Below are 12,514 nucleotides of genomic sequence, written 5' to 3'. Positions count from 1 at the left end.
CTATGTTCTTCAACTAATGAGTTTAATCTCATCACTATACTGTTAATATCCAGTTTGTTAATGTTTCTATTAAAATAGGAACCCATAAGAGAACAGCAAACTGCTGGGCATAGCCCACACTGGAAATAGCAAAGCAAAGCTTCCCTCCCTCTTCTAGATAATTCACATCAATTCCTGCAGCCGAAGATCATAATCACTGTTTTGGTGGCTATGTCATACATGTTGATGCAAACTGAGCTTTATGTTGGCTAAAATCTTAAAACCTTAAAGTCTTAGCTTTTAACTTATTCAATAAGTATTTGTGGATTGTCACTATGTGGGTATTATAATACTAAGAACAGTAGGAGAAATCAGTGTGATATAACCAAAAGAGGTAGGATTCTGGGCCCAAGCCCCACTTTATCCAGCTATATCTATGTAGGAAGGACACTTGTTAGAGCTACTTAATTTTCATAATAGGATAACTATCTCACTACTTTCATAATAGGATAACTATCTCTCTGTTCCAAAGCATATGGATGGGCCCTTAGCCAGCAATTTAGAATACTAGCACTCCAGGATATCCAGCTCTCATCCAAATACCTACTGAGAGAAGAAATGTTCAGGGAAGATAGGTCCAAGACCTTACAAATTCAATCTTTGGTTAATGTTGTCACCAGAAACATACATATTGGGAACCCACAACACCTTTCTGATCAATTTCATTGACTCACATTTACTACTTTGTCCTAATCTTTGACAGAGGTTGTTATGAGAAATAACCACATAAAATTCATATCCACATTGTTATTTTTTATAACTGAGGTACTGTCCATTTTGTTACTCAGAGTCCTTCTCAGTGCTAGCAAAGGCTCTGTTCTCTTCAAGGAATCAGATGGTTCTGATTTTTAATGATGGAAATCATCAGAATGGTTTTACATATTTAAAAAATTAAATCTTAAAGACAGGGCCGGGCGTGGTTGCTCATGCCTGTAATCCCAGCACTTTGGGAGACGGAGGCGGGCGGATCACGAGGTCAGTAGATCAAGACCATGCTGGCTAACACGGTGAAACCCCGTCTCTACTAAAAATACAAAAATCAGCCGGGTGTGTTGGCGGGCGCCAGTAGTCCCAGCTACTCAGGAGGCTGAGGCAGGAGAATGGCGTGAACCCGGGAGGCGGAGCTTGCAGTGAGCCGAGATTGCGCCACTGCACTCCAGCTTGGGCAACGGAGCGAGACTCCACCTCAAAAAATAAAAATAAAAAAAACTTAAAGACAGAAATGAAAGGCTATAAGAAATGATAAGAAAAAATGTCATTTGATACATATACAAATAGTAAAAAGTATTTGTATTTTCCACTTCATCAGTAACTGAAAAGGGATCCAGGAAAGCAAGATGAATAATTCTAACTGGGTCTTGTTAAATGCATCATTAACTTAACGTCAGGTTAATGTCATTCAGTTGCCCCTATGTCACCACTTCCCAAATAATCAGCCTCCATAAAATGGCAAAGGCTCTAAGACCAAATGAACCTAAGAACTACCAGGAGAACTTATTTTAAAGTTTTGCATTTTAAAATAAATTCCCCATATAATTGGGATGCAAGTGAAACACAGAACACACTTTGAGAACACTCTTCCAGGACCAATTTTGGATAACTTGAATAAACTCTGTCGCTCTTCCCTGGATCCTCTACTGTCTGTATAGGTCCCTTTTAATGTCTGGTCACCAAAGACACATACGGTATTCTATTAAGGAGTTACTGAAGCAGGGCAGATGAAAGGATTATGTCCCTTCCCTTATATAGCCACCACAAATACATTCACGAGTGTTGATAGGCATGCTCGCAAAAGCAGTGCTTCATTCTGGCTGTCAGATTGAGGTCAATTACTTATTTTGACTCTCCTGAGAAACGAGAGCGTAAAATGCATTAAAATGAGTCCAAATCAAAATCAAATGAAACTATAAATAGTGTTGTACCGGACTTTTTCCTCAACTGAACCAGTTGCAATCTTTGTAATATAACCTATTCCACCTTTAAAATAAAGAAATTATCTTTAAAGTAAAATGGAAAATCTGGCAACCTCCTTGAGTAAACTTATTCTTGCAGAAAGTAAGATCTTTTGTCATTTTAAAAATTATAAAGATTTTTAATTCAAACAACATTACTTTAGAGTATTTACAGACAAGTAGTCTGTTGTCTTAATGGTCTCAAGGAATAGATTTATAAACAATCAAAATATTACAAGCAAGAGTAAAGAAACTTTACTATTGCCATCTGACTCACCGTTTCATAGATAAGTAAATCATTCCGTGACACAGAAACTGATGTTTTACCATAAAGTGTTCTGCTTGGACCACCTATGTGATTTAGCAAAAGAAAGAAATTTAGAAACTAAAAGTGACTGATCACTTACAGTACGTCAACTGGAAATTCACAATAAATGTCTACATAAAAGGTTCAAGTACTCATTTAAGCTTCCAGAATCAATTTAAAAGTAACCACTTCCTAGATACTGCTAACCAATACATTCTAGCCTTATATACACTGCAACATGTCTAAATTGACTCAAAAAGGTATTATCATATGAACAAAGTGAGATATCCAAGTGTAAATTCAGTTTCTCAAATTGAGTGATTTTACTCAAAAAATGGCCAGACAGAAATTTCATAAGTCTTTCAATTCAAGGGAAATCAAGCTAAGACTGGTTGGGGCAAGATTCACTGTCCTAGGCTATTTGCATTTTCTATCCAGCATGTCTTTAATTTTATAAATTTCATGCTGTTTGTTTCCATGGTTACCAGCTCTTAATCATAATGAGCACCTGGTCTACACAGGGGAATTAATATTTCCCTGTGAAATGCACATAATGAATTGTTAGTAACCTCCCTACATTTTTGCAGGGACCAGTTTAAACTCTTGACCCCTAGCAAAGATTTTCTTTTTTTTTTTTTAACTTTTGAGCTTTGGGGGCACATGTACAGGTTTGTTACATAGGTAAACACGTGTCATGGGGGTTTGTTGTACATATTCTTTTATCACCCAGGTATTAAGCTCAATACCCAATAGTTATCTTTTCTTCTTGCAAAGATTTTCAAAGGGTCTCTTTAACTTTCTTTTTGAATTTTGTATATTATATGGTCTTCAGTTATTTCATGATAATTGAAATTTTCCAACATTTCACAATCTATGTTGACAGGGAACATCTATGCTCGTTAGTATGTGTGCTTTTGCGCCTGGGTCAGATATACTTCAATTTTTTAAAAAACACTTTTTTGTACATATTTATGAAATCTCAGTCAAAATCCACTGATAAATTAGGTGAATACTGGCACCCCCTCATTCACCAAACTAGGGCCTAGAGGGAAGTACACAAACACCAGCAACCCCTCAAGTAGTCAACATGATTAGGCTTCCTAAGCGACATTAGAACACCTTATTAAAAAGAAAATTAAAATGGTTTTTGATCCTGTGGACATTTTCCACATAACAGTATGTGGACAATGATTAAAAGTATAAAGTTTGTCATATTTCCTGGATATATACCACTCACTAGTTATGTGACCTGGTGTAAATTACTTAACTATGCCTCAATTTCTTCATCAGAGAATAATAATAGTATCCAGTTCACAGGATTATTTTAAGGAGTAGAGGGGCTTATATTTGTTAATGTGTGGAATAGTTACTGGTGCATATTAGTCACTATTTTAAGTGTTTGTTAAATATAAATGTCAATCAATCAATCTGACCCTATGCAGCATGAAACCATGTTTTCTAAGAAAATCTTTTTTTCCATAATAAATGTTTGTTCATCTCTCATGATGTAAGCTAACTCTTATTTTAAATTTCCTTGTGTAGCACTTAATAAATATTATTTGGTCAGCTACTGCCATCTCTGAAAGGTTGTCTGTTGCCAATAATAGTGTCACTTACACTGACCACACTGAGCCACTTTACATGTCACCTCATTCAATCTGCATTAACAACCCTATGAAGATTGGTGATCCCCTTATTACAGATGAGAAAACTCAAGTTTCAGGAAGTTAGATAATTCGCACAGGTTTACAGAGTTAGAAAGTGGCAGAGGTAAATTTGGAATCAACCTCTGATGATCTCCAAACCCTGTCTTAATCAGTCCATTACCATGGATAAAGTGCTATATAGATAATGTCACAACTTTTCAAAACTAGAACTTTGTCATATCCAGTAATTTTTAACCTACTCCAAGAAGATCAGCAATATAAGTAAAAGTGGAATCTGTCATGCCTATGAGTGGGGTTTCTCTACTTCCCCATCCTCCACAAGCTTCCGTGTGTGATTGATTCCCACAGACAAATGACGATCACCAGTGGGAGTAAGGACCACATACATAATGGGCTCTAGGTGGTGCCTGGAACTTTGCCCAAAATGACCTTTTGCACCTCTCCCATACACTTCTGTAAATGCTGGTACAAGAGGTACTTAGCCTCAGGAGACGTTTTCTGCAGTAGTTGAACAGCTCTGGAAAGTGTAGCTTCTCCCATCCTTTTGACCTAATGAGTAGTTAGTTCTAACATTCTCAGTGATTAGTCCTATTAATGATGGGAAATACTGACTAGGTCTGGGTTGGTCTTTTTTAATTGTGAAGCTCCAGTAAAATGTTTCGACTCACTTGGCTTGGCTCAATTGCTAATGAGGAAGTCTGGGTTTTATAAATTCCCTGACACACACCAGTCACTGCAAAATCCTGATATTGGCCTGTCCTGCATCCTCTGATGGATCCCAGAGGTGCCTTCCTTCAGGGCTTACCAATGACTCACTTCTAACAGAAAAATGAGCAGAAGCCACTTCTTTTTTTTTTTTTTTTTTTTTCTGAAACCATTTCTGGGTAACAACTGATGGAAAATTTTGCTCTCCACTGCTCAGGTAAGTAACTAAAGTAAAGTGCTTTAAGTATCATTGGTGCCATTGATCTCTATTTCAGTAAAGGATGGTGTAGGTGCAGATTTGTTTGAATCGAAAGACTAAATTATGGATTCTATAACCCTAGACACTTAGTGTCAAAAGAACAACTACATAGAAGCCTGTAGAAACATTCATACAGCTTGGGAAAAATGGGAGTGTAGCATTCCTTCAGAAAATTGGTGGTTCACATTGCTACCAGAGATGTTCACAGGCAGAACTTGTAGTTGGCAGATGACGGACACAGAAGCAGCTTCTCATCTATCATCGCCTTTTTTAGAAGAGAGACCAAACATGTACAACATGGCAGTTATTATCCTGGTCAGCAATCTAGCCAAAATATCTAACCTGGTTTACAGCTAGGAAATAACAGTTCACTGAGATAGAGTGAAGGCATGTTAAAAATCACACAGTAGGAGCAGGTCAAAGCAGTGAAGGAGATTATCATATTCATGGTACTCCAGAAATTAATCCTTGCAACTACATCAGCTATTACTGGAACCCCACCCCCGAGATCGACATTTCCAAATATAATATATATTTCACAAACTAATAAAAACCATCATAATTTAAAGAGAAAGTTTCTTGCCACTTACAGACTCTTTAAACTTAAAACCAAACCATTATCTTTAATGTTGACGTGCCTAGAAACAAGTCTGTAACAATACTAACTTTAAAGTAGTCTCTGCTGACTTCAGCTAACTAAAATAAACACATAAGGAAAAATAAACATGTAGGGAAAAACAAAATGTTCACAGTAGGATATGAGAGAATATTTTGGAAGCTATAAAAATATAACTCCTATTCCAAATATAATTGATTACAAAGGCACGAAAGTAGCTCAAAACAAAGGATGAAATGAACAAAACCTTGTTAAAATAATCAAGGTTAGAGAAACAACGCTGACGTTATTGTGCAGTTATTCTCAGATTTCCAATTTTCTAGTCACCTTGGTTTGGTTTATTTGGCACCTCTCGGTCTCTCGTAAGATCTTGTTGGCACATTTATCTAGTCAAATCATTATTATTATTAGGCAACATTACTGAGCACCTGCTGGGTGCCGGTTAGGAGCCAAGAATATAAATCTTTGCTAGAGAGACTAGGAACGTGTAAGAAAAAGGGTAACCGACAACACAAGAATACATGCTAATTATTGGCATTGAACTGAACGTACCTGCATTATCTAACAGACTGAACCAGGGGACTTTCAGACCAGGCAGGTGGCTTCACACCCAACCCTCATCATTAATAATTTATAATGTGAGGATAGCAAATAAATTTTCAAATCAGTAAATATGAAAGAGTTCAGAAGATCAGATGACTAGAAAGGTTCAGTAAGGAGTTCACAGTTAGCAGACAATTGAAAGAGCGCCTTTCAGAAAGGTTACGACTTACATATACAAATAACTAATTCTTGTTTTATGATTTAAAAGCAGTATTTTTACATCTTTTCACAAATATATAGGGACATTTGGGGCTGAGGTTTCACAAAAACATAGGTGGGAAGGAATCACCGCAGTGCACTCTTGAATAGATTGTCACTTTAGGACCTGAATCCTGAGAGATCTTCTGCAACAGGGCTAAACCCATTTTTCCTAAACTTTGTTTTGCACTACAAATGTTTTTTAACCTTTTATGATATGTCTTATTAACCGCGCTTTTCCCCCATTGACTAAAAAATTAATAAATGGCATATGTTTCATTAGGAAGATGGTGACAGAGATTTCCTGCTTCAGAAACGTTGGAAGCCGCTGGTTTAAAAGCACCCGCAACAGAGGGCTGTACTTGGGTTCTCTCTCCCCGCTGTGTCATTTCAGTCGAAGAAAAAGACAGAATTACATGTGCGCCTTACAGACTCAACACGGTAGAAAACACTTGCTATCATTTCTTTTATTTTGAAGTGAGCTTTTATATAAACACACGAAACCATCTATTTAATAGTAAAACGTTGGGCAGGGAAAGGAAGTCCCGCGCCTTCGCGACTCTTCGCCTCCGCTAGAGCGTGACCGTCACGCCCTCTGCTACTTACAGGGGGAACGCGCCGGGGCATCATAGGAGTCGGCGGCGGCAGGGATTGTGGGAAATGTAGTTTGGAGACTCCGCCCTCCTCGCCATTCCTGTAATGGCTGCTTCCTAGAAGGTAATGTACGAACTCGTCTCCAAAGGATACTTAGGTTGCACCAGTGTATTTGTAAAACAGGAGCAAATTTGGACCTTGCCGGGCCAAAGTAGGAATTCTTTTTCAAATCTTAATATCAAGTCCTGAAATGAAATTATCTCTGTTCTGTTTCTTTTTACCTTTTCTTGTGTGGGTGAACTGACCAACTTTTAAGTCTAGTTCCCTGTTGGACAGACTTTTCTCTGCTCATTACCTATCCCCCTACCGTCCATATGGCCTCCACGCTCTGCACTGACTCTAGCTGCCTCTTTAAAATAATAATAGTAATAATAATTAATTTTTAAATCCTTCTCTCCGCCCCCTCCCCACCCCCCATGCTAATAATAGGTCGTGTCACGTGGAACCTCTTAATCTCAGCATCCGGAGCTCCAGGAAGGGAAAATTTCAAGTCAGATAGAATTCTATATATACCATTTCTTTGGTAAGTCTTATTAATTCCCCACAACTTCGCAGAGTTATATGTTGTGTGACTTTTGCCAAATTTGTCTGCATTTCCTGGATGGGAGAGACCCTAAGAAAATGTACAATTTTTACCCACTAGGATATTTTAAGTTTCCAAGTTAGTGGCTCGTGCTTTTTTTCTGTTTGTTCTTAATTATGAACTCCTGTTCAATTTTTGTTTGGTTGATGCACGAGGTGTTGGCATTATCGTGGAAAATTCCTGGGTTTAGAGTGTTATCATGAGATAGGGAGATGAACCTCAAATTACTGTCTTTAACGTCCCTCTGTTTTTCCACCTATAAGATGAGGAGATGGATTGGAAATGATTCATAAAGTATCCAAAAGATTGGCTGGCCTGTTATTTGTCATGTGTTCATTTTGTCATTTGAAAAGGGAGGAATTTTTAATGGTTCCTTTTTGTTTCCATGTTTAATTTCTAGGAACCTTCAGCCCTCAAGATTCCAACATCATGACCTCAGTTTCAACACAGTTGTCCTTAGTCCTCATGTCACTGCTTTTGGTGCTGCCTGTTGTGGAAGCAGTAGAAGCCGGTGATGCAATCGCCCTTTTGTTAGGTGTGGTTCTCAGCATTACAGGCATTTGTGCCTGCTTGGGGGTATATGCACGAAAAAGAAATGGACAGATGTGACTTTGAAAGGCCTACTGAGTCAAACCTCACCCTGAAAACTTTTGCGCTATAGAGGCTAAACCTGAGCTTTGGTGTGTGAAAGGTTCCAAGAATCAGTAAATAAGGGAGTTTCACATTTTTCATTGTTTCCATGAAATGGCAACAAACATACATTTATAAATTGAAAAAAAAATGTTTTCTTTACAACAAATAATGCACAGAAAAATGCAGCCTATAATTTGCTAGTTAGAAAGGTAGTCAAAGAAGTAAGATGGCTGAAATTTACATAAGTACTATTTCATAATCTTAGAATTCTTTCAAAGCATGTGAAATAGGAAGAAGGAAGTTCTTGCCCAGAATCAGGAAATCACCACTGTTCGGTTATAATCACTGCCTCCTGAATCGTTGAGGAGTCTTTTCTCCATTTTTTAAATTAGATTTTTGTTTTGTTGTTTCCCAAGTTAATATTATATTTAGATATCAGAGAGTCAGCCAAAAAGGAAAACTTTTATCTCTAGGGAAAAAACATTTAGAAAAATGTATTCAGTGTATCTAATACTGAAATGCGGAAAAAAATTTAATGTTAAAAAAAAACTATAGACATTGACATGGAAAAGAGATTTAATGTTTTGAAAAAAACTTTATATTAACTGAGTAACATCCTCCTGATGAGAAGTACTATATTAAATATAAACCCATTATGTTATAAGTTAATGTTTCGTGTCCATTTCTTACTTGGGGCTGTTTGTATCCATTGTGGATTTTTATATGAGCTAAGTGGAGAAGGGCAGGATGCCTTGTGTTAACTGATTGCGGTAGCTTGAAGAGACATAATGAGAACGGGGCAGCATTAAGGTCAGAGAAGCCCCTGATAGAAAATCTAGAAATACAGAAGGAAAATGAAATGGCTTAAACTGATTTGTACGCCAGCCAAATGAAATATCCTCTCTGGCCTAGCTACTTAAAGTGTCTTCAAGCCAGCAACATCACCTGGGGCTTGTTAGAAATGCAGAATCTCAGGCCCCACCCAGACCAATTGGATCAGGAACAGCATTCGTTTCCAAAGCCCAAGTTAATTTGTATGCACATTACAGATTTAAGAAGACTGCCAACTTGCTTGAGCCCAAGAATCATTCCAGGCACTTGATAAGACTTTTCGATTCCCTGGTCTTTCTCCTGGCTGTATAGCTGTGAGATGGGGCCTGGAACTCCATGTCTAACAAGGGTCCTCAGTGATTCATTTGATTCTCAAGTTGTAGCCAGCATAAAGTAGTCTAAGGAAATCAAACTTTAGGGTCACACTTTAGGGTAAGTAGTGGTCACACTTTAGGGTAAGTAGTGAAATTTTTTCCTAAAATGCATTTTCCAATCTGTAGCTCTCCAGATGACATTGGGAGCCTCATTTTTTATCCGAAAACAGGCACCAGCAACCTAAAGTCCTGTTTATGGTGTAATTCTAGAGTGAGCTGACCTGGGTTGCATGAAAGTTTTGGTTAAAGTGTACAAGGAGTGAAGAAGCATCACAGAATAAAGACATGGAAACTGAATGCACTTGTTTTTGTCACAGCTGTTTGGATTTTTTGCTAGAGGAAGCACTAACAGTCTTTATTCAAATTAATTGGCAGTTAAACATTTCATAATTAATATAGCTTGATTGTACCTGTATTTTTTTGTGTGTTTTAAAGAAGGAAAAAGGAATGATGCAAGTTACAGAACAGTTGTCGTCTCTTATACTCCAGCCCATTGGGTGCTGATGTAGAAAGGCTGCTGCGGCTTCCTTGCGTGTCAACTTTTCCATTGGGATGGGAGAAATCAAACCTAAAGTACATTTTAAATCACAGTGCAGTAGTCATTTAGTCACCTCCAGGTACTATTTTTAAAATGTGCAAAATAAGACTATAGGCAAACATTCTTTAGTCAACGTGTATTTCCAAAAGTGCCTAGAAAGAATTAGAAAACTGCCATTTCCCTATTTTCCCCTTAAAAGTAGAGAATTGTCTTGAGGTGGCATGCAGGAATTTTGATGGATATGATGGGGGAACACCTCCTCTAAAAATAGCCTCATTTCTCATCTATTTAGGTTGGATTATATGGCTTTGCCTGAAAAGAACAGAACCCTTATGGTGGCTCTTAACATTTTTAGGCCACCAGTTCCTTTGAGAATCTGATGAAAGCTATCATCTTTTTCTTTAGGAAAATTCCCATGCATGCTGACATTTTTAGATTAGTTTCAGAGCTGAAGCCCATCCAGGATCTTTCCAATTCTAAAATTCCTTGATTTTCTATGAGGGATAACACCTGCTGTGGAGCAGTTACAGCAAGAATGGCATTAGCAAATATTCTGATGCCCAGCACAATTTGTAGATATCTAGTAAATGTGCATGTTAGCTCACTGAGTTGAGTTTAAAATAGTTGAGATCAAGTGAAGAATTTAAGGTCCTTGCAAATACTTATATTTCTATTCTCTGTAGTTTTAATGTAACCAGCTTATTTCCCTAATGCTAAAAAGCAGTACATTTCCTGCATCATTTCTCTCTTAACTGCTTTCATAACTCTTCTTTGTCATTAATTTTTAGAAGTTTGTGATATATCTCGGCATGGATATATCTTTGGGTTTATCCTGTTTGGGGTTCACTCGGTATCTGAGACTTACAGTTTTATGCTTTTTTCCCAAATTCAGGAAATTTTCAGCCATTCTTTCTTTTTACAAAAATTTTGCTCCACTTTCATTCTCCTTTTCTTCTAGGACTCCAGGGACCCAATATTAGATATTTTTGTTATAGTCTCATGCATACCTAAGGCTCTATTTATTTTTTCAGTCTTTTTTTTCTCTTGTTCAGATTGGGTAATTTCTAGTATTGTATGCTTAAGTTCACCATTTCTGCTGTTGTATTTTTAGTTCAAAACTTTCCATTTTGTTCTTTGTGTCTTGTGTTTCTTTGTGGAGACCTGTTTTTTCATTTGTCTCAAGCATGTTTGTGATTGTCACTGAAGCACCTTTTCATGGCTGCCTAAATCCTTAATAATACTAACATCTCTGTCACCTCGGTGTTTAGCATCTGTTGATTGTCTTCTCGTTCAAGTTGAGATCTTCCCAGTTCTTAGTATGATGATGATTTTTCTATTGACATTTGGACATTTTGGGTATTATATTTAAAAGGCTGTGGCTCTTATTTAAATTTTGTATTTTAACATTCCTCTGACACCACTCCTTCGTAGGAAGGGAGGATGCCTCCTCCTTCCTGCCAGATGCAGGTGGAAGCCTCATGACTGCTCCTCCTATACCCTCCACTGACACTGGTGATAGGTTGCCTTGTTACCACCAGGTGGGAGTGGAGTCCAGGCTACCCACATGGTCTTCATGGGTACCAGCGTAGAAGAGGGAGGTTCTTACTATCAACTGGTGAGGATGAAAGTGCCAGCTCCCCACCCAGCCTTCTGTGATACCTCAGTGGGGAGCCTGGAACATCTACAGCCTGGTGAAAGTGGAGGTCTTGGCACTCCACTCAACCTTTGCTGATGGTGGAAGTGGGGCTACAATTCTAAAAGTTTTCTGTTTCACTAAGCCTTTCCTATACCTTTAAATACTAGAGAGAATAGTCTTGTTTGGTTTCCCACCCCCCAACCCTTTTTTTTTTCGGTCTAAGCCCATTGGCCTTTCTGCGCTACCAACTTCTCCAGTTCTCAATCTGAAACAGGAAGAAAAAAAAAAACCCAGCTAACTCACCACTTTGTTGTTCCTTTGCTCTTGAGGTACCCAGCTGTTGTGCCTTCTTTCTGCCTTTCAGAATCCTATGTTTGTTTTATACATAATGTCCAGGGTTTTTAGCTATATTTAGTGGGAGGAAAAGGAAAAAAGATGTCTACTCCATCTTTCTGGAAGTATAAGTCTTGGTGCATGTTTAAAGAGGGAATTTTCTGAGCTATTCCAGAGATGGAGAGATAAAACACTAGGAAAGTGATTACTTCAAGGTATTTTACTCACAGACTTTTGTCCCATCATCTCCCACATCCACCTTCCCTTCTTCACCCATCCAGCATATTGTTTATTCCTACCTTAACCCAACAGTCTCAACTAGGGAGTGAGACTAACCATCAAGAAATGCAGGGACGTAGATGAAGTTTGAGAAAATGGGCTGTATTCATATTTTGTCTCAGCATTGAGACTGCAAGTGGGAGCTTCTTGAAAAACTGATGTGATACCAATTGTGCCAACTAGCCAGGTCCAGGAAATCTCAGAAGCTACACCTCACATGCACCTGTGTCCTGCTGGGCTTTCTAGCTCTGTACCAGCTTATCAAATGCCATTTCCAACCTTGGATATAGGAATGGTAATGCAGCTA

At 38.1% G+C, this 12,514-nt stretch overlaps 1 protein-coding gene across 1 annotated transcript; it reads left to right on the top strand.

Annotated features, from left to right (window-relative positions):
- Nucleotides 1–6,971: 6,971 nt before the first annotated feature.
- On the top strand, nt 6,972–8,880 carry SMIM30 (small integral membrane protein 30). The gene is made up of 3 exons (XM_024929606.4): nt 6,972–7,063; nt 7,430–7,523; nt 7,984–8,880. Exon 3 carries the CDS (start codon nt 8,013–8,015, stop codon nt 8,190–8,192), a length of 180 nt encoding a protein of 59 aa, XP_024785374.1. The 5' UTR covers nt 6,972–7,063; nt 7,430–7,523; nt 7,984–8,012; the 3' UTR covers nt 8,193–8,880.
- Nucleotides 8,881–12,514: the final 3,634 nt, after the last annotated feature.

This window comes from Pan paniscus, chromosome 6 (genome assembly GCF_029289425.2).
Source record: "Pan paniscus chromosome 6, NHGRI_mPanPan1-v2.0_pri, whole genome shotgun sequence".
Taxonomy (NCBI): Eukaryota; Metazoa; Chordata; class Mammalia; order Primates; family Hominidae; genus Pan; species Pan paniscus.
Note: the sequence above shows the minus strand (reverse complement) of the source record. Positions and strands in the feature narration are given on the sequence as shown.

What these genes read in the sequence shown, in the direction of transcription:
- SMIM30 (XM_024929606.4), top strand. Translation starts at nt 8,013, where the DNA reads ATGACCTCAGTTTCAACACAGTTGTCCTTAGTCCTCATGTCACTGCTT.